At 42.3% G+C, this 27,358-nt stretch overlaps 1 protein-coding gene across 1 annotated transcript; it reads left to right on the forward strand.

The window, feature by feature from the left end:
- Window positions 1–215: 215 nt before the first annotated feature.
- Window positions 216–24,223, forward strand: AQP1 (aquaporin 1 (Colton blood group)). Its single transcript, XM_076332022.1, has 4 exons — window positions 216–804; window positions 17,235–17,399; window positions 17,812–17,892; window positions 22,342–24,223. The coding sequence occupies exons 1-4, from the start codon at window positions 415–417 to the stop codon at window positions 22,519–22,521; spliced, it is 816 nt and encodes a 271-aa protein (XP_076188137.1). The 5' UTR covers window positions 216–414; the 3' UTR covers window positions 22,522–24,223.
- The last annotated feature ends 3,135 nt before the right edge of the window (window positions 24,224–27,358 follow it).

Below are 27,358 nucleotides of genomic sequence, written 5' to 3' on the forward strand. Positions count from 1 at the left end.
GCTTTCCCTCTAATCCGTGTGCTGAATGATGATGCAGGAGTTAAAGGAGTGAGGGTAAAATTCCTGAGGCACTCCTAAAGGCTTTTCAAAGGATTTTAAAAAGCCTCTTAAAAACGGCAGCAAAGATCGAACGCTGTTAAGGGAGGGGGGGAAAAAAAAAAAAGGGAAGAAAAAACTTTGGCAGGCATGCAGTGTCTTACATCAATCTAGCAGTCAACCTCTATGTAGATGTCCTTTCCTCCTTTTGTGCAACACCCCTTCCCTCCTACAGACCACCCAAAGCCCTATAAATAATCCAAGGACTGTATTTTTTCTCCAGATTTCTCTTCAGACCTCAAAGGAAAAATATCAGGCAAGGGAAGGGAGAGAGGGAGAAGGGAAAGTGAGGAGGGGAGAGAGAAAGAGAGAGGAAAGATGGCTAGTGAATTCAAAAAGAAAATCTTCTGGAGGGCAGTGGTGGCTGAGTTCCTTGCCATGACCCTTTTTATTTTTATCAGCATTGGCTCGGCTCTGGGTTTTAGCTTCCCAGTGGTGGGCAACAAAACGTCAACAAGGTCTCAGGACAACGTGAAGGTTTCTCTGGCTTTTGGGTTATCCATTGCTACCATGGCACAAAGCGTGGGCCACATCAGCGGTGCACACCTGAACCCAGCTGTGACCCTGGGCCTCCTGCTGAGCTGCCAGATCAGCATCTTCAAGGCGCTCATGTACATCATTGCCCAGTGCCTGGGGGCAGTCGTGGCCACAGCTATTCTGTCGGGAGTCACGTCCTCTCTCCCAAACAACCTCCTGGGGCTCAACTCTGTAAGTAGAAACGTTTAATTCCTCCTTCATTTTTTTTCGAGTAGAACTGTACACCTGTAATCCACTAAAGATGGGGGGGGGGGGGGGCTGTGTCGCGGTGATGGTGGTGCTGATGGTCACCTCAGGCAGCCAACTGCTTATTGTAGCAGGGGATCCGGTCCTGACTGATACCGGGATGGATCTATATCATAGGGACGGTCCTTCCTCCCCACACCCATTTCAGAGCTTTGAGACATTATGGTCACGATCGGTATTGCTTATGTTCAATTTTGTACATCCAAGTTGCTGAAAGGTGCCTTTTGACACCAATTTAACACTGAAATCACTGGCAGTTGCATGATCGAGACCCTTTCGTGGTTCTGAAGGTCTCAGGTAACATGCTGATTAATGTGCATATACCAATGTTGTTTTCGCTTGTGTGAATGTGGTTCTTTTTCAATACCTGATTAATGGTTTGTGTAACCTGATGATGACTGCAATGAAAACTTATGGGAACAGTGAGAGAGATGTGTAGCAAGAGAAACCCTATCACCAAAGCTGTGAGCATTACCTGTTGCGTTAGGCAGAGTGCTCAGATCCTGCCTGACACAGAATCCCAGCTGCACTTTCTGTGTGTTTCTCCTTTTGCTGTGCAAAAATGGGAAACCCCCTGAATTCTCAGGTGTAGACTGGAGAAAGATGTGAGGCAGGTACATTTAACAGGGGTGCAGGTTTCAGCTCTCTCCCAGCCAGGTGCTCACATCATGCTGCATAAAAACTGCCTGGCCACAACTCCTCTTCCTCAAAATGTTGTCATTTTGCTGTTGTCGTCGTACCGTAACAGGAGAAAAAAGTATTGATGCACTTTTAAACTTGAAATCGTCCCACCGTCAGAGGCAGTGCTACAGCCACTGAATTACAGAGAGTACTATAAATGGAAATTGCCTTCCAGTCACTTATTTCACCTGATTCTGTTAAGAACAAGTACTTCACATCTTTTCTATGGCCCCTTTCTTGCAGAATATTCCTCACTGCAGTTTGAAACTTGAGCTAATTTGAAATCTTATGCCTGTTTGAAGTCACAGGGATATTTGGGACGTAAAGCTGCAAATACAATATCCCTTCAGAAATCATTTAGGCAAAAGGGGAAGAAAGGGTCAAAAACATTAAATTAACAAATAAAGTAATTTGGTTTTGCATGCTGTGGCATTATAGTTAATTCAGAAAATGAGGCAGTTTTTGAAAACATAATAAAATCTGATATTAAGAAGGTGATTCCTGAGCAGCTTAGTATCTTCCACCCTCGTGTTACTCTGTGAGATGGCTGCTTACCTCCCTTGAGCCAGGTGCCTGCAGGTATTCCATCGTGCCACCGTTTCGGAAATTTTCATGGGTTAATCCAAAACATTTTGGGGAAGAAGAGCGAATCATTTTATTAACTCCAGAAGGCGCTGGCTGTGTGTGTGGTACGTGATCTTTTCCTCTGAAACCACTGGCAGAGGGAACTGCTCAACCGCATGGGACAGGGTATCCGCCCAAGTGGTTTCCTCGAGAGGTCCAACTGCCATTAAACACGGGAGGTCTGGTTTCAGTAGCACTTGCGTTTGGTCTTTCCCTTTTGCTTGCCACAAAAGCTGACGGCCGGCTCCTTCCTCTATCCAAAAGCCCTGAAACTGTCCGTCTGCAAAGGGGGTGTAGACGATCACCCCAGACTCTTCTTGCTCCTCAGTCAGTAACTCTCCAAGCTACAAAGATATAATTCAGAGCTCTGCACAAGGACATCTGAGAAGAGAAGAGCCTATGGGGACAGATGGAAAGATGAGGAAAGATCAGTGCAGTCACTGATTTTAGTAAGCTTAAAAGAATGCTTCATGAATCTCAAAAATTGCATGTTAGGGTGGAAGCCTTGTTCCCCCTCCAGGAACACCTCTGGAATTCAATCAAATGCATCATTTTCCAGGCCATCAAATACACTCTAGGCAAAACCAGATAGTGTAAGTCTCCATCATGCCTATTTTACAAATCTGGTAACACTTTCTGTGCATGAATTAATGAATAAAATGGTTCCTAAACACTGTGAAAAGCCCTGGTCTCAGTGCTTGTCATTGTCAAATACTCAGAATTTTGATTTTTTATTTTCTCTTTCACATCCAGTTATAAATGTTGTGGCCAGAGGAGCAGAGAGGAGATCTCCCAGGGGATGGGGAGGGCAGCAGCTGTTCTTCTCCCTTGCAAGAAAGAGCTAAAGAGGAAAGCAAATCCATTCATTTCCCACTGACAAGCTGTGACTGTCTGGGGAGGGGAGGTGAGGGTTGAGGGGGGAGTCGGGTCTGAGCCCGACGCAGGGGAGAATGGCAGAATGGCTGTCCTCGTGCAGAGCCGATCACAGCGGGCATATCCCGAAACCACAACCCAGCACCAAGAGCACACTGCCTCCTTCAGCGAAGAGACGATAAGGAGGAACCACAGAGATTCCCTTTTATGTCATGCTTGTTAACCTGAGGGCAGGGAGGGGAGGGACAGAGCTGGCATCCCCGCCAGCTGCTTTGTCTTCCTGCCCTTCCTGTGGAAAACGAGGTGCAGATTCACTGTTGAGAAAAAGAATACAAAGAACGAGAGTGCTGTTTGTTTGGCAAGGTGGGGAAGAGGGCTTGGACGCCCGTGACTGTGTCCTCTGTTCTGACCCTGCCGTGCTCTTGGAGGGGTGTTTTTAACAGGAAAAATGTGGTGGGAGCAGTTTAATGGAGTCAGTGGCTATCCAGTGTCCCCAGTGGATACTGTGTGGGATTGCATGCCTGAACTTAGATTTATCCTGCCCAGCTGTAGGTCCTGCACTGAGGGGCCGAGCGAGGAACCCATTTCAATAGGCTCCTCTCTAGTTCACAGAGAAGGAGAGACAAAGAGAGGTACTTCGGCCTTTAGATCTGTTGACTTGTCCTCCAGAGACAGCCAGCTCTTCTTTGACATGATGAGGCTCCAGGCTTGGGAGCCTCTGTTAAGTATCCAAAATGAAGTGAGATGAATCTGTGCCTTTCTCATTGCCGAAAGGGAAAAAGGGAAACACAAGCAAATGAAGCACAAAAAACAGCCATGGAAGGTGCCAGGCTGAAGAGAAGGAAGGGAGAATGAGAAAGCAGGATGCTCCTTTAACACATTCAATATTAAGGTCTGTTTTATACTAAGACAAACAAAACATTTACATATGAAGAGTTTGATCCAAACTTTACTGAAGTCAATGGAAATATTTTTAGTTACTTTGGCTGGTTCTGAATGAGACATTCTGGGCAATATTCAGAGAGGTATTAAGATTACTGAATCCTTTTAAGACACTTAACTTCCCATATATTTTAGTAGTGGTGTGGGTGCCAAAGTAAAAACTTCGAGAATTGGAAAAGCTGAAAGAGGAGTATGCAGTGTGTTTGTTGTTCTAAAAATTTAAATATTTTTCCTTACATCATCTTGTATCTTTTTTTGTCAACTGGATTACTACGTTACAAATTTCCATTAGGTAAAACTGGAAGAATAGAGAATACCTAATCCAAAATGCACTCATCTGCCAGCATAGCTGGCTATTGTCTAGTGAGGACAGATCTGTAGTTTGGATAATGGAAGAAACTATTCATCACGGGCAGTTAATGACCAACAAAGAGCTCAAGCAGGAAAGGCGGGTGAGAGGAGACTTCTGTACTGTAAGGTAACACAATATTTGCAGTTCAGCAATGACTATCTCAAGAACTTTTATCAAGCTTTTAAAAACATGCGGAGAAAATCTCTTTAGCTCTTTTTTCTTTTTTTGGTAAAAAGAATCAGAGTTTGTGAAAAATGCAGACACTGTTTTACAAGTTCATAATTTCTGTATTTTGGCATACTGATCAGAGTGCCAGGAAATGTGCCCCCTAAGTCTCAGGGCTACAATTTGGAAACTATTTGAAACCTCTGCCTCAAAGTTTATGATGAAAGAAATTATTTTTAAAGTTATAAGTGGATCAAAAATTGCAGGCAAGGAAAACAGGCCAGAACGTAGCGTTGCTCAGGGTAGATAAAGAGAAAAGAAAAACAACCAAGAATAACAAATAGAAGGACTTGGTTTTAAAAAACACTCAGTGGACTCATAGATGTTGTTTGTGTAACTGAAGAACTTTCTGGAAAAGCCAGAAGAGATCTGTGGTCAGTGGATTCAGAGGTCTGGAGTGTTTTCTTAAGACAGGTGAATAGTCATATAGATACCACTCCTGGAGTGTGGAAAGTCACTTGTTTCTGGAACACCCTTTGGATTTCCAGCGTGATTGGCTGTGTCTCTGCCCCTACTGCTCAGCAGAGTGTCCCCAAAGTTGGATCATCTGTGGCAGAAGGATTGGTGCACGTAAGGGTGCAAAGCCCTTTGGTGATAAACACACAGTGGCCATCTCCAAATCCTTTCTCAAAGACAGGGAGAAAGGAGCCCTTTGCTGTCCTTGATTCTTCATACCAGGGCAGTATCTGGTACTTTGAGACACCTTCCACCCTCACCAAAGTCACACTACAGAATGAGTCCCCTTTCCATAAGTAAGCCCACTTAGCTGGATTGTGGTCCAGCAGCAGCAGAGCATCTTTGAACCCCTATGCTGGAGATGGCTTTTTTGCTCTGCTGTCTAAGTGTCCCCCAGCTCCAGCCCTATTCTGCTACTTGGGAAAGCTGAAAGCTGGACAATCTCTTGTCTCCAGGAGATTGGAGCATAGGATGGGGCATTCGATGTGTGGATCCTTAGCTTCTGCAGATGTATCATCTTATCCCTAGCACATCAGTGCTGGTGATTTTTCTCCCAACAAATTTCCAAAGCACAGAGATGTCTAGTGCAAACATAAAATTGCCCCTGCACTGGGAGTTCCCTTTCATAAAGTTGAGACCTGCCACACCTTTTAATGGTGTGTGGGGGTCAGTACTGATGTTTTTATCCTGATATTCCTCACTGAATCTTTCCCATCCTTTAGAAAGTTGCCTCAGAGGGGATCACAGACAGGAATCACCAGACTCCCCACATTTGGTCCAAACCAGTGCACCAGTGGTGGCCCTCTGACCATGGGGAGCTGGACTTGCATGGTTGGCCTTGATGACTCGGTGTTTACTTTGCAATTTCCCTCTCTTTTTGTGCCCGCGCCTTATGAGTCTGTTCTCCTCCAACCTCAAATTAAACAAAGTTGGGTTGAGTTGGAAGAACTTTCAAAATAAACTGAGAGCTTGACAGTGTGAGTGGACAATTGAGTAACTGATGCTGCTTTTCCTCTGAGTCAGTATGGAAAATTGCAGTTCCAGAGATGCTGCTGGATGGACGAGACATATGCAGCTGAGTTCCTGACCTCTAGTGCTTATTAAAAATCCTTGGATGCCTTTTCTCAATGCAGATTATATACTGTGCCTTTCTCAAGTTTCAATACAGTGAGCTTCATTCTCCTTGTTACTGCCCTCTGCCCTCCCTGTTGTCAATCCAATGTAGGTTTCTCCTGCCAACCTTGCCTATGCTGGGACATCTGTGTTCTTAAGCACTCGAGCTTCTACAAGGGACCAGAAGTTGCTGCATTTTTAGAGTGAGTAAAATGGTTCCTGTACATGAGATCAGTCTGGGATTTTTATTTCTTAACAAAGAGTACCACAACAATAGCTCATTATTCAATTTCAGTTTTGCAGCAGCAGTCTTTTATGGCATGCCAGCATTGTATTGAATCGCATCAGGCCGGGGAGGTGGAACACAGGAAAGGCACCTGCTCAAAACTGGCCATAGTCTTGGCCGTTTTCTAATGTGTTCACACAGTGACAGCAGAAACATCTGGGCTGAGGTGTAAACCTGATGGTTATCACCCATCCTCCAGAACATTTGGGGATAACAGGGCTTATAGCTCTAATCCTTATCTCAGGTCTCAGCAGTTATTTCTTATTTCCATTTCTACGAAGATTTGCTTAGTGCTTCTGCTCCATAATCATATAGCCATGCCCTGAGCTTTTGGCGGAGAGCACTCAAGGATGCAGCAGGGTGGCCATTTCTGGCACAAGGCAAGGCCCTCAGTGATCATCCACCTGCACACCAGTCTTTTGGTGCTAGAATAGAGTGGTTCAAGTGGGTTTTATACCATGAACTGGGTCCACATCCAGACGATCCAAGGATGACTGGTGCAGTGTTTGAAAAATACTCTGCAAGCCTCACATTAAAGGTCCTCTTTAAATAGAAATGATAGAAATTGATGAAAGGGGTGCACAGAGGGTTGTGAAATAATGAGTTGCAATAGACCTAAAAACATTATTAATTAGGTAGATTGGTTAATATTGTAATTCAAATGGAGTCATGCTGGGATTTTTTGGAGAATAAATTTTTTCTGTGTTTGACCAGCTGTCAAACTAAGTAGGATTAAGTATGAAATCTAAGGAAATTCATTTTGCCACCACCCTTCCTGACTGGTGAATAAACAGTTAAAATTGTTTTTCTTTCCTTAGCATTCTATGTATTATGCCATATGTATTTGGATATTTTGTGTGTATGCGTATACACACCTCCACACATACTCACACTCGCACACCAGAGACAGATAGACGGATAGGTAGACAGACAGACAGATGATAGAAAGTTTCTTTAGATGAGGTAAACCCTAATTTCATTTCCTAATTTAAATTCACTAGAAATTTTTAAAAAAGGAATCTATTAGTGGGTGTCGATTCTAAATCAAGATCTGGCATGGCGAGAACCACAGCCTGAGGACAAATGGAAATTTCCACAGCAAACATGAGAATTAATACTATGGATCTCTTCTGGTTAAATTGATGCAATGGTGAAAGCAACATGTAAGTCCTTGTAACAGGGTTTGTACTTCAGCAGATAATTTGAACCTTTGGGCGGGTCGAGAATAGCATTTCTTTAATCAGAGAATCCTAAAGAATGTCACTGTCTGGGTTGTATATAGCTACCTTTAAGAGAAGCATTTTTTAAAGCAAGGATACTAAACCACATCACAAGTACTAAAGGAAGAAAAAATATCCCTTGAAAGATTTCCTGTTTGTCTCAAGAGGAAATTGCCTGTTTTCTTTAGAGCAGTAGTACGTTTTTGCTTAATTGTCCATGCTCCGGCCTAATTGAGAGAATTCGATAACAGATCTTTACCTGGTATCACAACTGAAAATGTCAAAGAAATCTTTATTCTTAGAAAAATCTCCACTCTGGAGTTAGGGAAACCAGATCAAACTATTGTGCTTGTGCTCAACTTCATAGATAGCAAAGTATCTGCATGTTATGATGTGTCTTCATTTCTCAGTTTCTGTATTTCCCTGTCTTTAAATCGTTGTCTCTATTACAAATATGCAGAGGCAGAGGCACCCTTTTCATTGTGGGCTGATGCAATACCTGACACAGAGACATCATGGTCTGTGGCTGTGCTCCTCAGTACCTCCAGAGTAATATTAATACCAATGTCATGGAGCAAGTGAATGCCTCCTGGGTTTTTTTCTGGCCTCGCTGGGAGCAGCATGTGTATTTATTCGTGTGCAACCTAATGGGAAAGTACTGCTCTTTCTGGCATCCAGAGCCAAAGCTAGTGCTAGCGTTTAACTGCTGCAACTCCACTGAAGTCAGTGAGATCTGAGGCTAAGGCACAGCGTTAACATGTTAAATCAAATATACAGGGCCCTACAGGCATCCTGGAGGAAACTCTATGAACAGCAGGAGGGCAAAAATGTTTCCTGAAATCTCTGCAAGAGTATTCTCTTTTGGCATTTGTGGACCAGAAAGGAGCAAAGAAATCCTCCGTGTACGTTCCCGGTAGAGCCCCGTGCATTCCCTCTCCAGGAACCACTGAGAAGTACCACAGAAAACCAAACTTTTCCAGGCTCTTGACACTACTTCTGTGCCAAGTGAAGTCAATGAACGCTTTCAAAGCAGAACTGTGGCACATGTTTCCTTACACGTATACACACAATTTCTCCTGAAGTTAATGATGACTGTATTTGGACTGAGGAATGAATAAAGTCAGTTTTGGCCTCTTTTCCTTCCTTTGATAAGACTTCTTGCTTGATGAATGAGGTGGAGAAATGAAGGAGCTGGAATTGTTGCCCTAATTCCTGAAATCCATTGCACGTATTCAGAGCTGTTTTTTAACTCCATGGAAATGCCAAATCTTCAGTGCTCTGCACAAGACCGACTGTATGAACTACCTCAGACTTGGAAAGTTTGAAAACTTCACAGGTTAGCTGGAGCGTTTGTCTAGAAGTATAACATGAGTCTAGGAGTATAATGTGAATATCACTTTGGTGCAATTGCCAACAACCATACTGTGAGGTTTCTGCAAATCCAGCTAGTTATTCCAGTAACAACATGGAAAGGAAGATTTTATTAGGCTCAAAATTCAGATATGCCCAAAATTCCCCATTGAAAGGCTATCTCCTTCTGGGCTGACAATACAGGGGATCATAAATAGCTCCCTGGTATAAATGAGTGCTTCAAAAGTGTTACTGAAAATGAAGTATTTACTTGGGTTTTGCTGGGTAAAGAAGAGAAAAAACAACGCATCATTTCCCATCCTCTGAACAGAAGTTGTTTATTTCTCAGCAGCAAGATTTAAAAAAAAAAATGTTTCCCCAAAGCAACTTTCCCAGAGGCACATCAAAAAGTAAAAGTGTAAACGAGACAAATGGTCTATCTCTAACTAGCTCTGCTAAATGGAAGTCCTATAGAGGAATTGACTTTTACTGTCTGTCACTGGCGTCACATGTAAACTTTATGTGCTCTGGTTTTATATAAATGAAACCATCGCTCTTCTCTTTATGGCATACCAGGCTGCTGCAACACAAAGCCCTGGCTAGTTTCTCATCAGCCTGAAGATAGGGTGGGAGGTTAGTCTTGTTCCTGGAGGGTGTCTGCTGTGCTTTGGGAATTGAATGAGTCCCCTTTAGAGCTCTTAAGGCTGTATTTATAGGAAGGATAGTCTAGCAGAGGACAATATGTTTTGTCCCTAGGTTCTGCTGAATGCTTCTATTGTTGATCTAGGATACGATCCAAAACTAATTCTTTGCCTCATAAGCGGCTTCTGAGTGCTTCTGTCGTATAATTTTAAGTGAAACTCTTTAGATCTTTGCCTGTCTCTACTTACTAAAGAAATGAGTTTTTTCTACTCTCTGAATCCCTAACACTCAAATAATGAGTACAGAAACATCCATTTCAGAGTGATACTGTTAAATAGCAAGGAGAAAAGAGAGTAACTGTAGTTAAATAGCCAGGGATAAAGTCTCTGAATATATTTTCACTGTGAGTTAAAGGAAGGTTTATAGCTATGGAGATCTGGGACAGACTTCCAGCAGAAGAAAGGTATATTATCAAGACAGAAGTTATAAAGTTATTTTCATGACAGAGTTGGAGCTGAAAGAATGAGAAGTGTCAGACAAAATGATAGGCCAGATAGTGGAAGATGTTTTTGAGGGAAGTAGGGAAATTAATTTCTGAGATTACATTTGAAGAACATTGCATTAAAGAACTTTGTCCAGCTAAACACTTAAATGATAGTTAGTTCGTATAAAGCAGCATAATTAATATTTCCAATGTAGGGATGAAGAAGAAGACAAGAACCATTTAAACTAATGTGAAGAGTTTTCCTTATTAAGAAAAATAAGGAAAATCAAAGAAGGGAAAGTTTAAGCTACGGGAAGAAAACACAGTAGGATAGTGACATGACCTTTTTTTGAATAGTCAGCCCACGATATAACCAGAGAAATGGATTCAAATTTGCTTGAATAAAATGCTCAAAGTCTTCCTTTAAGAAAAAAAGTCTGCCATGGCAGAGACAAGCTAATAATTTGGAATGCTGAAAACAGCAGTCCTGGTGCAAATTTTTAGCTGTATATTTGAATTCAACACACAAGGAAATAGGTCTGTCTGATATAAAGATACTATTTATTGCAGCACAGCTCCTTAAAATGCTAGATTTTGTGTGGACAGGAGAACATAGTTCTTCTCCCAAAATGAATATTAAAACCACTTTAATAAAAGGCAGTACGTTTATAGGCGGTCCACAACATGATTATTACGTACCAGCCATGATATTGCTGGGGTTCTGCAAAAGCTGCCTTGCTTAGAGGAGGGCTGGGATATGCAAAGGAGAGAAGTCCCAGCCAGCAGTGATGTTATATGTGTCACTAAATTGCCGTGTCTTAACTTTTCACTCTCTAAAAAACATCAGCCAGCATGGCTTGCAGTGAAGTGTTTCATAAGAATGGAGAAAATTGACATTCCCCTACTGAAAAATAGACTTCTACATTTCCAGAGGCCTATCATTTTTCAGGAACAATGAGAAACTAATCCCTGTTATATGAAAGTAAGCTGGACCCTGGAAGATATAGTCCATGGCTAAGGGTTTGTTGGATGAGGTGGAGCATAGCACCACGTGATCAAACCACCTTGCATAACAAACTGTCTTACCAGTACAAAGGGAAACAGGTTTGAACTTGTTATACTTTTACTCCTAATGAGAAAAATATGAAGCCACTGGAGAAGCACACAGTTGGGTTTACCTTGGGCCAGTTTAATTTCCTGTCCCCATTTCTCTTCTGAAGGCAGACAGCTAATAAATATCCTGCTCTAAAAAAAAACCCCACAACTACAAAAAAAAAAAGCAACACAAAAGGAAAGAAAAGAAAACATACCATTAATTTGCCCACATTTTTGCTTGAAGCTGTGGAAGTCAGTCAGCTAAACATGGCAGTTAAGGGCACTTTTGAGAAACAAGCTTCCGTAGTTCCCATCTCCTGTCTGATGTTGTGGAGAAATGGAGGCAATGTGACTGCTACTTGTTTCCTCAGACCAAAAAGCAGGTGCTCATCTCAACTGGTTACTCTCACGGTCATGACTAGATAATGATTTTCCATTAATTTTGCTCTCGGGTTTAATGGTCCTCATTTGATTATACTATATGTCTCTTGGCTCACTCATCAATATGGACTATATCTCTGCGGAGCCTTCACAGTGATTGATCCATCAGCTGTGTCTCCACTATCTGCATATGTCACCAGCTGTTTCTGGACATTAACTCAGCCTAGCCAGAGCAGCACTGAGGCAATTCTGTCCCAAATCTTCCCACAGGAAGAACCTTTCCAAAGAACCAAGGTCTCATATGATAATTCAGGTTGGAAGGGACCTCAGGAGGTCTCTAGTCCAATCTCTTGCTCAAAGCAGAGTCAGCACTGAATTCAAACCAGGTTGCTCAGGAGCAGCAGTAGCATTACCAGATAAAGCTAACCTCTGAATGGGGAATGGGTATTGTACCTCATCCCTATGCCCAGTAACGCAAAGCAGAGGCGTTCAGTATGCCCCAAGTGCTTCCTTAGCTTCCAAAGAGTTGCAGCACAGGAGCTTTCTGAATGAGATGCAATTTCTATAAATTTACTGAATTCCAGTGGATTTTTCTTCCATGATTCAGATTCACAGTGGACTCAGGTGAAAATGTTAATGGTGGGATTCAGCTCATGGAAGGATACACCTCACTTGGGGTGTCTACATGGAGGCTTCTGCTTGTCGTCTGGGTGCTATTACAGTCAAGGGAGAATTACTCAGTGCAAGCTAATGCAGCCAAGAGAGTGATTCAGCTGATCAGATATATGTGTCTACGTATAACTCTCAGCTCTTGCCAATGATGTAACCCATTTCTTGGGTATGTTTCTGGTGCTTCTACTGTCGAAATAGTGACTTAGAAATGAAATTTAGTGGAATAATTCATATGAACAAAAAAGGGGAAGTCTGGATTGACTCTCATGGTATGGGAAACTGTGTTGGAGATGAATATGGGCTTGTGTGTTTCATTTTAATCCCTTAGAGCGTATTTGGTTCCTTAAAACACTGAATCCACTCACAAGTCTGAAGCATGAAATGATCAGGGAGCTGCTGTGCTGTTCCCTGCCCTCTGACATTTTTTCTGTTGCCTTAATGAGCGTGACCTAAAAAACAGAGCATGTGAGAGTTACTGGACTGAGATGAGAAGAGGTCAGAGATTTCCCTGCAAATGCATCAAGGGCAAATGCAGTGTCAGCCCACATACCCTGCCTACATACCTTGTTATGGCCACTGGTAAGCAGCCTACCGATGCAGGGAAGAAAGTCATTGCAGTGTGGGTACAGGTCACTGGAAAAGGACCCCTTCACCCCAGCACTACAGTAGAGGTGACTGTGTCTTATGTTTCAAGACATTATTCTACCTACTTAAGAACCAGGGATATAGCCACCTTATATTCTGGATATTCTCAGTAGCAGAATGCTAGATGTTAAGACCAGCGGTTGATTTTTGCCTTTACTGACAGCCTCAGGTAGTCAGATCTCTGCAATGTATACTACTACTTCCTACTAGATCCAGATTAAGCTTTAAACAGCCCTGACCTTACCAGAGTCTGAAGCTTCTGGAGGGAGGTATTCTACAAAGATTCAAACTTTCCTTAAAAAACCTGAATAACGTATGGAAAATACCATGAGAGGGTAACCAGCTCATGTCGGTTATATCTGCCTGGTTCTGTCAAGAGCTTAAACCAGCAGATTCAATAGGTACAACATGTTTTATATTGCATTATTAACTGGGTAACTCTTGCAAATCCACTGTGACCAAACACACACACACACACACACACACATTTATATGTACATTTTAACTTCATACCAGGAAATGCACCTTCCTACTACCCATGTTATGCTTTGGCTGGGATGTGGTTCGTGTGGTGAAGACTCATGCTGTTCCATGTGTTGCTGTATCCTGGAGGGTCCAGGCTGCTGCCGTATTGACACTAGAGCTCTGACAAGTAGGCAAATAACAAACGTCTGTGATATTACACTTATATACTGCAGATCCACAGACCACAGCAAAGCAGAACATCCAAGGTTTGCCTCGGGTTGCCTCATTTTGGAACATGGCCCAGAGTCCTTGCTCTCACAGCGGAATCTTGTGTCCTTGGCAGGCCACGTAAAATTACATGCTAGAGGAAAGCAAAAGGTTTCCTATGATATTTCCAGGTTTTCTTTGATTCCACACAGCCCATCAATAAATGTTGATTAGCAGGGAGAATGACCTCAAGTCACATCAGCTGTAGCATGTGTTTTCCTGGAGGGGAAGGAAGAATATGATTTCCACCTCTCAAAGATAAGGATTATCACAGGCTTTAAAAGCATAATTTTGCTCTTATTTTCTTTTTTCTTTTATAAAAGCCCTTCAAATGAAGGGAAAGACTAATGGTAGGTCAGTGTTCAATTGTTTGAAATGCCAAGGCTTTGTCAAATACTAACATCAATGCATCAGACCTCAGATCTAGATTCTCTGTGGTTTAACAGTTGCATTATGATAGAAGAGAATTTAGTTTCATATCCCCTTTTGGGCACCTGCATATCACTCACTTATTTGCCAATACACTTGCCTTTTAAGTTTGACCATTTGGCCTTCCAAATGTGAGATAGGATGTTCCAGAGAGTCTATAGTCCAGATTCTTAAAGGGATACTATTACTTTTGATATCAATGGGACACACTTGAAGCCTAATTTGTTGAGAGCCACAAATCCCACTGTCTCTGTGGCCAAAAAAGTGATTATTTTTAAAAGGGGATGATAAAAATAATAGAATATTAATTTATTGATATATCAGACATTCAGCATGAATTTCTGGATCATGTCATTTTCATTGCCGGCTCATCTGTATATATTTATGTCAGACTTGTATTTCTCACATATAAGTCTTATTAACGCTGAAGGTTTCATTAACTGATTTCAGTTTCTACTGTATGGACGCCTAGGGAACCAAAATGTCCACCATTTCAACCAGAATTCCCTTCTATCTGTGGATAAACTGATTCTAACTCAAAGGATATCAGTCCTGCATATTAAAGAACAAGATATAAAAATATATTATTAATGTTTCAGATTGGCAGGTCTTAGAAATCAATATATTTTCACTGTTTTTAATGTAGCTAATCAGATTTATGCTGGCTAAAGACCCAGACAATTTTTTTCAGTGCTTAGGAATTTGATATTACACTGCTTTGTTACACAGAACAAACAAGAAAAGTGAATAGCAAAGGTGGGAAGTGAAAGAGTTCAGCTGAACATCTTTAAGTTTTAAGGTTATTCAAATATTAGTTTTGGCATAATTAGGGCGTAAAACCACAAAAACAGATTTAAAGCATGATTTCCCATAGTCTTATTGTTCTGGAGAGGTCACAATAACATTTAATCCTGTTGCTGTCATGTGTAACTTAGCAATGTTTAATGCAGAGGCTATGACAGATGGGATAACCTGCTGATAGCACTATTCCTGAGCGTAAGTTTTGCAGAGTTTGCTTCCTACTCTGAGTCACTCACATTCTCAGCTTCTCTGGCCTGTGTCCAAGCTCATGTTTCATCCTACCCGTGCAATGTCGTTTCTTCTGCTTAACACCAAGTTATTCTGCTCAGATTCGGGCTTGTCTTGTCTTAACTAAGATACCACTGAATATAGCAATTAGAAAGAGAATTCAAAACTTGTTACAACATTGAATGGTTTAGATCCACAGTTTTTTGTTAAGCACAAGCTTCTAACAGTGCTCTGGAAATATGACAGTGTTTCTGTTGTATAATGTTCATTTATGTGAATTACTGTGGTTTTAATACGTTCTACAGTATTTACATAAATAAGAAACTCTACTGATTTCATGATTAATAATACAGTTGGAATATCTATGTCTGCCAGTGTGAGTTTTTTAGAGAATCTGCTTTACTTCAGTAGGAAAGTTGAAATACTTCCCTCATAAGCCCTTTAGGATTCCTGAATTGTGGATGTTTTTTCTGGCTCCCAAAGAAGTTGAGCGAGGTTCAGTGTGAGTCTAAGACACCTAAAATTGGTTTACGTGTGAATTAAGTGTCTAAGCTCTTGTAGTCAAATGAGATCTAGTGAATACAAAATAAAAGACAGAGCTATTCAGTTGACCCTCAAATGATCACCTACATTTTGTCAGCTGAATGGATCTCATCTCCATTAACTACGTTCATTACCTATCCAAGTTGGAGATACACTACCTAAACATTGGCATCGAGAGCCATTTTAGATACTTTTGGTCTTCTGTAGGACTTGTAAGACTTGTGTCACATCTACCAGTCCCACATGAACACCGTGGATATCTCAGGGTATTTCAAATGGCCTTAGAGGCATATTTTTAAGCGATTGAATCTCCGTATGGGTGTCTTAATATTCATGTGGAAATCTGCCCATGGGGCCAGCATTTTGCAGGACCTTGTCCACATGAAGCCCTTGTTTTGAAGAGAAAATAAGTAGTGGTGGGAGACGAGAAGAAAAGATTAATGTGATTTGACAATAACAGAGATAGGTATTTTCAAGCTACCCAGAGCTATGCACTTTTTTTACTGTCTATTTGTCCCTTCCTGCTCCTGCTCCTGTTTGCTTAGCAATTGTTGGTAAAGGTAAGCTGAGCAATGTTTAACACGACCGCAGGATCCCCATTCTCACAAGCAATGAATAATGTCTCAAGGCACCACAGTTTACTTCTATGGGTAAACTCCACTGAAAACAAATCTCTGGCTCATTTGTTTCTGTCGTGGTTTAACCTCAGTTGGCAACTGAGCACCACGCAGCCGCTTGCTCACCCCCCTGCCCCCGCCTCGGTGGGATGGGGGAGAGAATCGGAAGAGCACAAGTGAGAAAAACTCGTGGGTTGAGATAAAAACAGTTTAATAATTGAAATAAAATGATAATAATAATGTAATAATAATAATAATACACAAAGCAAGTGATGCACAATGCAATTGCTCACCACCCGCCGACCGATGCCCAGCCAGTCCCCGAGCAGCGGCCCCCCCGGCCAGCTTTCCCCAGTTGATGTACTGAGCATGACGTCCCATGGGATGGAATGTCCCTTTGGCCAGTTTGGCTGTGCCTCCTCCCAGCTTCTTGTGCACCCCCAGCCTGCTCAGTCGGTAGAGCATGGGAAGCTGAAAAGTCCTTGACTAGTGTAAGCATTACCTAGCAACAACTAAAACATCGGTGTGTTATCAACATTGTTCTCATCCTAAATCCAAAACACAGCACTGTACCAGCTACTAGGAAGGAAATTAACTCTATCCCTGCCGAAACCAGGACAGTTTCTCACGCATAGACAGTTACATTCTCATTGTGTCTAGTGGTTGAACATTCACTTTGGCTGGATGCCACAACCATGCAACCATGTTTGAATCACCAACAAAAACTGGTTACGCCTAGACTTGAGTACAGCAGTGACTGTTTCAAAACTGATTTTGGTTCACTTTTCTTTTTCTTTTTTCTTTTTTCTTTTTTTTTCCTGTTAAGCAAATGCAACCTGAGGAGACAAATGGCTGTGCAGGTCTGCATTTTCCTATTGAGAAAGTAGACCCTGAGAATCTTTGTCGTACTGGTTGAAGTCAGGTAGGAATATCAAGTGACATTTTCCTTCTTCTCTCTATGCAGCTTTCAGAGGGAATCAATGCGGGCCAAGGACTAGGTATTGAAATCATTGCTACCTTCCAGCTGGTGTTGTGTGTCCTTGCCACCACAGACCGGAGAAGGAATGACGTCTCAGGATCAGCACCTTTGGCCATTGGTCTCTCCGTTGCCTTGGGACACCTTCTTGCGGTAAGTTTTAGCTCTCACAGTTGATATCTGCAATGTGCCACCTCAGGATGGGCCAGCGAAGGCAGGTAGATGATGGACAGATGATAGTTTCTTCCTCCTCTTTCCTCTTCAGAGACTGACCTTGTTTCTGCAGCACGCATGGCCCTTCTCCCTTGGGCCATGTGGCTGTGGCAGTAAGTGATAAGGTTGCACATCTGGGAGCAGTCACTGCATTAGGACTTGTTTCCCTCATGGGACAGGACAGGCACATGGCAAACAGTCTTTCCTCTTTTTTCTGAGGAAGAGCGGGTGGGATGAATGAAGCTGTTGCGAGCATCTGAACCATGCTGCAGGCTCCCACTTACCCTCCTGTGTAACAAAGATGCCAGATGTACATCAGTGCCTCACCACTGGTTCTCTTTCCACCTCCTAGATTGATTACACCGGTTGTGGAATTAACCCAGCCAGATCTTTTGGCTCAGCGCTGATTGCCAACAACTTTGAAAATCACTGGGTAAGTTGAATATATTTGTTTAGCTTACAAGAGGCTCTGCATATACATAATCTACAAGATCAGAAACATTTAAACACATATCATTAGCACCAAGACAGTGAGTTGCCATTTCTATTTCATTTAACAAGGAATAATCTCCTTTTGCTCCTGACCAGCCTCAGGAGATCATAGACTCATAGAATAATTTGGGTTGGAAGGGACCTCTAAAGGTCATCTAGTCCAACCCCCCTGCCATGGGCAGGGACATCTTCAACTACATCAGGTTGCTCAGAGCCCCGTCCAACCTGACCTGGAATGTTTCCAGGCATGGGGCAGCCACCACCTCTCTGGGCAACCTGTGCCAGTGTTTCACCACCCTCAGCGTAAAAAATGTCTTCCTTATATCTAGTCTAAATCTCCCCCCCTTTAGTTTAAAGCCATTCCCCCTTGTCCTATCACAACAGGCCCTGCTGAAAAGTTTGTCCCCATCTTTTTTATAAGCTCCCTTTAAGTACTGATAGGCTGCAATAAGGTCTCCCTGGAGCCTTCTCTTCTCCAGGCTGAACAACCCCAACTCTCTCAGCCTTTCTTCAGAGGAGAGGTGTTCCATCCCCCTGATCATTTTTTCATGGCCCTCCTCTGGACCCGCTCCAACAGGTCCGTGCCTTTCTTATGCTGAGGGCTCCAGAGCTGGACGCAGCACTGCAGGTGGGGTCTCACCAGAGCAGAGTGGAGGGGCAGAATCCCCTCCCTCGACCTCCTGGCCACGCTGCTTTTGATGCAGCCCAGGATACGATTGGCCTTCTGGGCTGCGAGTGCACATTGCTGGCTCATGTCCAGCTTTTCATCCCCCAGTACCCCCAAGTCCTTCTGGGCAGGGCTGCTCTCAGTCCCTTCATCCCCCAGCCTGTATTGATACCGGGGGTTGCCCCGACCCAGGTGCAGGACCTTGCCCTTGGCCTTGTTAAACCTCATGAGGTTCACAGGGGCCCACTTCTTGAACTTGTCCAGGTCCCTCTGGATGGCATCCCGTCCCTCTGGCGTGTTGACGGCACCACTCAGCTTGGTGTCATCTGCAAACTTGCTGAGGGTGTACTCGATCCCACTGTCTATGTCACTGATGAAGATATTAAACAGTACCGGTCCCAGTACAGACCCCTGCAGGATGCCACTCGTCACCAGTCTCCATCTGGACATTGAGCTGTTGACTACTACCCTCTGGATGTGACCATTTAACCAATTCCTCACCCCTTACTGGACAGTCCACCCATCAAATCCATACCTCTCCAGTTCAGAGAGAAGGATGTTGTGGGGGACCGTGTCAAAGGCCTTACAGAGCTCCAGATAGACGACATCTGTAGCCCTTCCCGTGTCCACTGATGTCATCACTCCATCATAGAAGGCCACTAGGTTGGTCAGGCAGGACTTGTCCTTGGTGAAGCCATGCTGGCTGTCTCAAATCACCTCCCTGTCCTCCATGTGCCTTAGCAGAGCTTCCAGGAGAATCTGTTCCATGATCTTCCCAGGCACAGAGGTGAGACTGACTGGCCTGTAGTTCCCCAGGTCTTCCTTTTTTCCCTTTTTAAAAATGGGGGTTATGTTTCCCCTTTTCCAGTCAGCGGGAACTTCACCGGACTGCCACGACTTCTCAAATACGATGGATAGTGGCTTAGCAACTTCATCCGCCAGTTCCTTCAGGACCTGCGGATGGATCTTATCGTGTCCCATGGACTTGTGCACCTTCAGCTTCCTTAGATGGTCTCGAACCTGATGTTCTCCCACAGTGGGCGGCTCTTCATTCTCCTAGTCCCTGCCTTTGCCTTCTTCAGCTTGGGCGGTGAGGCTAGAGCACTTGCTGGTAAAGACCGAGGCAAAAAAGTCATTGTGTACCTCTGCCTTCTCCATGTCCTGGGTAACCAGGTCTCCCGTTTCATTCTGGAGAGGGCCCACATTTTCCCTCGTCTGCCTTTTATCCTTGATGTACCTATAGAATCTTTTCTTGTTGCCCTTGATGTCCCTGGCCAGATTTAATTCTAGCAGGGCTTTCGCTTTCCTAACCTGATCCCTGGCTGCTCAGACAATTTCTCTGTATTCCTCCCAGGCTACCTGTCCTTGCTTCCACCCTCTGTAGGCTTCCTTTTTGTGTTGGAGTTTGTCCAGGAGCTCCTTGTTCATCCATGCAGGCCTCCTGCAATTTTTGCCTGACTGTCTCTTTGTTGGGATGCATCGCTCCTGAGGTTGGAGGAGGTGATCCTTGAATATTACCCAGCTTTCTTGGGGCCCTTCTTCCCTCCAGGGCTTTGGCCCATGGTACTCTACCAAGCAGATCCCTGAAGAGGCCAAAATCTGCTCTCGTGAAGTCCAGGGTAGTGAGCTTGCTGTGCGCCCTCCTTGGTGCCCTCAGGATCTTGAACTCCACCATTTTGTGGTCACTGCAGCCCAGGCTGCCCTTGAGCTTCACATTCCTCACGAGCCCCTCCTTGTTGGTGAGAACAGGGTCCAGCATAGCACCTCTCCTCGTTGGCTCCTCTACCACTTGGAGAAGGAAGTTATCATCGATGCATTCCAGGAACCTCCCGGATTGCTTATGCCCTGCTGTGTTGTCCCTCCACCAGATATCGGGGTGTTTGAAGTCCCCCATGAGGACCAGGGCTTGTGAGTGTGAGGCTGCTCCTGTCTGTCTGTAGAGGCCCTCATCCGCTCGGTCTTCCTGGTCAGGTGGCCTGTAGCAGACCCCCACTGTAATGGCACCTGTCCCTGCCTTCCCTTTAATCCTGACCCACAAGCTCTGGGTCAGCTCCTCATCCATCCCCAGGCAGAGCTCCGTGCACTCCAGCTGGTCATTGACATAGAGGGTGACACCCCCTCCTCGTCTCCCCTGCCTGTCCTTCCTAAAGAGCCTGTATCCCTCCATCCCAACACTCCAATCATAGGAGCCATCCGACCACGTCTCCGTGATGCCAATAAGGTCGTAGCCCTGCAGGCGTGCGCACGTCTCTAACTCCTCTTGTTTATTCCCCATGCTATGTGCGTTTGCATAGAGGCATTTAAGTTGGGCCCCCGATGAAGCTGTCTTACTGGCTGGAGTTCCTTTGTCCTCAATCACAAAGTCCTCAAGCTGAGTGCGTATGTTCAAAGTAATACAGAAGGTTTTCTTTGGTTATTTCCCTTTATGTTTATATATTTCAAATATTTTAAACTTTAAAACCTCATTGCACAGAAACCTTTATTGAGTATTTATTGTTTAAACTGAGTTTGTAAATTGCTACTGCTTAATCTGGTAAAACCTAATTTAGGAAGGTTCTTAAGCAGGTTTATAAACTGAACTGGATCATCCAATATTTGGAAGCTAATAAAATGTTCATCTTCTTAAAGTGAAGTGTCTGCTTATGTGCTTTCATGGATAAGTGCTCTGGAAACACTATAAATTTTAGATTATTCCCTGTGGTTAAAAAGAGGAACTTCACAAAAATTTACTTATTTCACTAAAGCTCAATAAAGAAGACTAATATAAAAGCCCTAAATGAGTATGTGTTCTTGAATATTTAAAATGCAACTTGTTCTAACTCTCCTACTCATGATTTTGGCAGCCATTTACATAGGCATTCATGGAAATTTAGTGAATAGTACAATGGGTTGTGAAAATTTTAGATATGGATGCCATTTTAATCTAAAGCGTAAAACACACAAAAAAAGGAAGACACTAGGAAAATTTTGCCATTATCTCCCACTTAAACACTTCTATTGGGATATTAAGGTAATGTAACTAAGCTAGTAGCTAGTATTTTCAGAATTCCATAGCAAAATTCTTTTCCTTTGTAGAGAGAGAGAAGGAGATAGAAGTAATAATTCATATTAAACCACTGATATTGCTGAATAAAAGAAAACGTTTTCAGATTCATGAACTCTTTGGCATGCAAATCCCTCAAAATCATCTGTTATTTCTAATAAAATCAACCTGTCTACTAAAATACTTTTATTACCTCTCCCTCCAAACTTTACGTGCCTTAAGTGTTTAGACCAGTACAATTACAGCAATATCACTAGCTAAATAGCAGCTAGTAGCAGATTAAGCTCCTAATTAGGTCCTCACTAAGTATTACTTTCTAATTCACCTATCACTGAAAGTTAGTAGGAGAATGGACACTAATGCCCTTGTTGCTTTTAGAAATTGTGCTCCTCTGCCAAATCTATCTGGAGTAACAGAGATGTTTTACCAGTAGATACTTAATTTTAAATATCAGAACTTGACAATATAGTCACAGTTATTAATCTCTGGGTCTATTGCCATTTCATGGTGAGAAATTCCTGGTTTCTTGCCATGTGGTTAAGTAAATATTCAGGTGATAGACTGTATTTTTAAGGTTTTCACTGTAAATTTTGTGCAGAAAATCTTCAGAGGAGATTTTCAGAACAGCTTCAAATGCAGCAATACCCGATGTATTAACTGGGCTTGGAACCGTGTTTCAGATCTTCTGGGTTGGCCCAATCATTGGAGGAGCAAGTGCTGCCCTGATTTACGACTTCATCCTGGCTCCCAGAAGCAGCGACCTGACTGACCGCGTGAAGGTGTGGACCAGCGGTCAAGTAGAAGAGTATGATCTGGAAGGAGATGATATGAACTCCCGGGTTGAAATGAAGCCAAAATAAAGAAAGACAAGGAAAAAAAAAAGAACATTGCTTTCCGAAGATTTTATCAGTGTTATAGACTCTTTGTAAACCAGCAAGCAGTACTTTGTTTTTTAATTCAATATGGTTTTCCATTTTTTGCCCCCAATCCTAATAGTATTTTTATATCTGGAGTTTTTCAATTACAAAGTATTCAGACCAAGAAGTCATTAGACACTTTTGCGTGAGCTAAATAAATTGGGCTGAAATTTAACCCCTCCCTTGCCACCGCCAAATTTTCTTGTGTATTTAGCGTGGGTGGTTCTCCCAGCACATCACTCAGTAATGATAAGTAGTTCAAATGACCAGTCTGTTTGCTGAAAGAATAGATACTGAGGACAGAGAACCACCTGTACCCATAATGGGGGCCTTATACTCGCAAAAGTATTTATACAAATATGCAAGGCTGGTATCTAATGCTAGCAGTGCATGTGAAAAACTATCTCAAATCATTGCCCAAAAGCATCTGTTGGAAGGAAAGGCCACTAAAAATTACTTGTTATGTAGAATTAACCATAATTTTCTAAATGATTGATAATCTCTGAGAAGGAGGGCCAGAAAAATTAAGCAGGGCAAGAATCTCCAGATTCCCATCTAAATTTAATCCATTTAGATTTTCTAGTGTTTCATTCTCGCTGAACCTGCATCCAGCTCATTGTGAGGGGAGAGAATTTATGACAAAAAATGTATAGATACATTAATTCCTGGGAAATAATAACTAGAAGTCAAATTGAAGAGTAGCAACAACAACGGCAAGAAGAACAACATGGTGCCAGTATGTTAACAGGATCTGATTTTTACTGTGACTACTCTGCTTTTGTTCATCTTACATAATTTAACTGTATGTTTTAAAGCAAACCAGGAAAAAAAAAAAAGGTCCCTTTCTTCCTGACACCACTCTAACAGCCAGTGCTGTGACATTCAGGGACAATGAATAGATGTACACACAGTATATTTTCTAATGAGGGACAAATACGTACCTGTGTGTAAGTCCATTTTTGGGGTCGTTGCTTTGGGGTTTTTTATATATATATAAATGTTTATATATATGTTTTATACAGAAAGCCTAGTATACTGTTTTGTAAGAAAATAAGAGCATAAGACAAGTGGAAAGAATTGCAGCAGTGCTTAGCAAAATAAATGACACTGGAAACGTGAAGAAAATTAACACTCTAAAAGATGTGGAAGACTATTTTCTGTTTTCGTTTTTGTGTGTGTGCTACTTATGAATGCCTGAGTAACCTGAAGCATTAGCTGGTCTTATGTACTAACTATAGAATATAGTTAAAACAGATACATGCTGATATCCTTGTTCTGCACTAAAACAGTTTTACATAAGAAATGAGGCCCAGAGGAACCTACATAAAAAGCTGCACACTCTACCATTCAGACAAACACCCCAGAGGTAATATGATGGATGTCTCCTGTTAGAGAGACAGCGTGGACATGAGAATGGAGGGAGGGTTGACATGGGAATCCATATAGCTTGGATCATTTCATCAAGCTGAGCAGATGTACAATGAAAAAAAGAAACCTCACGAAAATCACCAGCAAACTAAAACAGAATACATTTTATCTTTCTTGTCTACATTCGGTGTGCTATCCTGTGTATTGTCTATGTACATACAGCATGATTGGATTTTGGGGTGGTTTAAAAATAAACAAAATCAGTTGTGCTAACACACGAAATGTTCATGATTCTTGATTTTTAATTTGCCTTCCAACACAACACAATTTCATTTTCTATACCATTCTTCAGGTGCCCACCTGTAAGACTGAGACAATTTCTGCTTTTCCACTCTTGACTGCTTCTTTGACTTGATGCTAGCCTTTGGGGAAAAGAAGCTTCTTTCTTTGTATAGCAGGCAAAGCAGGCCCTCACCTGGAAGTAAGCTTTATCTAAATTGTACTTAGAAATGAAACAGGATACCAGGACCTTGTGCCCACTTTACAGAATCTTTTTTCAACTTTATTTGCTGGTATCCTAGTGCATCCATTGACCCCAAATTAACCCTTTTTTGCCTTGCAGAACCTATCAGCCAGAACAGTTGCAGAAGTCACCCACAGTAAATAGTTTGGTTTGACAAACTTGAGGTAACTTAGCACCTTTAGTGATGGAGAAAATGTGAGATTCACAATTTGTTCCTTATTCTACACCCTGTGAAGAGCAATGTCTTGGCCTATTTTCTATGCTTCAAAGTCCAAAACTTTGAAGACAAGCAATACTGCCTTTCTATTTGGTGTGTAATAGGACTACGTCATGTTAGCTGCTCTAGCTGCTGCTTATGATCACCACAGTAATAAATAAAATAGATGAAAGATGTACAATAACTTTCACTAGTGAAGAAACAAAAAGCAGATCAAAATAAATGAAGTGTGATCTGTTGGTGTATTTATTCACAGTGATAATGTTTAACCAATTTACAGTAAAGCTCTTGGAAATTAAGTGAAAACATATTTCAACAGAATTCCAGGCTTAAACCCCTCCTTTCTTCTTGAAGAAGGAGAAGCTTAATGGTACATTTGAAGTGCTTTTGTAGTACTTAGATCCTGAACAGAGAACAGCAGTTTCTAAACAATGCAAGGCCATAGCTGCTAATGGTCTCCCCACTCCTGGCACAAATGATTTTGCTTTGTGCTAGACAAGCACACTTAAAATTTATCATCATCTCATTAAAATGTTTGGAAGATGCCCAGCAAAGGAATTAAAAGCATGAAGCAGCAAGTATCGAAACCCACTAACAAATGTCAAGTGGGCAAATGTATTTACATGTGATCACCCAGAAACTCAACAAAATCTCCCTGATATCAAGAGGAAGCCTGGAACACAGTTGTTTAAAACAGCTCCCATGATGTATGCACTAATAGTTCCTGACCTATGGACAAACAGACCATGCCTGTGTCCTGGTAATTCCCAGGGACAAACCTCTGTATTTATCACACATTCTAACAGGAAAAGTTGATAAAGGGTAGATGTTTTTGTAGATTAGCTAGGGACCACCTGCCATGGTCTCAGCAGCCACCCTGTCGGGTAGCCCCCAGCATACCAAATACCCACAGAGAGTGGCCACACAGACGCTAGTAAATGAAAAAGCACAGGGGAATATTCCGAGGTACAGGAACAGAGTTGTCGGTGCCTGTATGGGCCATCCCAGCTAACGTTCTCCCAAAATTTTCCTGGGCAAAATTGAACAATGCAAAGATGATCCACTCCGCTCTGTTTTGTCTGAGGGCCAGTTGTGATCCCAGGGATAGACAGCATCAGCAGTGCAGATGTACTCGCTCTGTGGTTGAGACAGCTGACAAAGTACCATCTGGTTTTTGCATGCACCAGCACAGGACAATATAGAAGAAGCCTGAGCAAGGTGCTCTGAATTCATCCCTGGAGAAACCCCTGCTGCTCCATTGATTCTATAGACAATCTAAGGAGATATGGGTCCTAACTTTAGTCATCTATCTTTAGAAGTAAATACGTGCTCTGCCCCCCCATTGTAACTGTGGCAATTTAATTTTAGATTTCATGTTGCTTGACTTTACATAGACTTTTAACACGTGCAAGGAAAGAAAGGCGATTGAAACATAACATAATGACAGCCAATAAGCCAGGAAGCTTCCATTGTCTTTCCATATCCACCAGCTGCACCAGTCACAATTCACAGCTTAATGTTTTAAAAATTAAAATAACACAATAATACTAATAAAGAGTTTCCCATAGTATTTCAATGTTTTCCCTCTTTTTACCCAGCTGAAGTTTGGACATGCCAAGAGTCACACAGTAAAATTATATTAGGAATAAGGCTGTTATGATTCAGTCAAAGCCTGGGCTATAGTAAACATCTGTGTCAAGAATGGTTCCGGGTTTCATTTTACTCAACCCTGATGTCCTTGAAAAGACCATATTTTTTGTATATAAGTTGTCTGATATCACAGAAGTTACTTAGCCCAGAGTTTCTTCTGGGGACAAATGCATCATTTTATAGACTTTCCAAAGCTGAATTGTGAAATCAAACCTCTGTTTAAATAGGTTCATTGACAATTAGACATTAGCCATCTATGAGATCACATCGCTTTAGGTTATTGAAATCATATGCCAAATACAGCTATGAATGATGTTCCTGGAAGGCACAATTGCTGTTGACTTCAAGATTCCCTTGTGCTGTTGGACAAATCTAATATGTTCAGATCTACAAAGGGAGTTAACACACTAAATTCTGATTTGACAATAGTGGGACTTTGCTTTAAACCTCTCAGTGAAATCTTATTCTCACTGAAGCCACAGTAATTGTCTCTTATTGTCTCTTTTGGGAAAGCAAAATTTTCACCTCAAATATTTATCACCAGATAAAAACCCAATTTACCACCAGATCAGTTATTTGTTGCTGTGTGTCTTTGCTTCTGAGTAAAACTTTCTAGGGACCTGTGCTTCTGACCACTTCCATGTAACAATGGATGCCTGCCCATGGCCATTCCTGTTCTTCTACACCCTGTCTAATCCTGCAGGGAGAGATGGGCGGGTAATAGTGATTGGCAGAACCAGTTAGCTACCTCAGCTATAATGGTCTTCAGATGTGGTCATCAGCCCTATTGCCTGTAATACTGCGATAAATCGCTGTGTACTTCAGAACTTGGTAAAGAGGCTGAACACAAAATAAACACAGGAACCAAGAATGGATGGATGGAAATGACACACCCCATAAAATCCACAACTAATTTGTGGATTTTATTAGCATTCAGAAGGATTCATTCTCCTTTCACCTTGGTTGAAAAATATACCCTACTGCCCTTGAGCCATGCCTGTTTGAATGAAAGGTATTCAACT

This window comes from Aptenodytes patagonicus, chromosome 2 (assembly GCF_965638725.1).
Source record: "Aptenodytes patagonicus chromosome 2, bAptPat1.pri.cur, whole genome shotgun sequence".
Classification (NCBI taxonomy): Eukaryota; Metazoa; Chordata; class Aves; order Sphenisciformes; family Spheniscidae; genus Aptenodytes; species Aptenodytes patagonicus.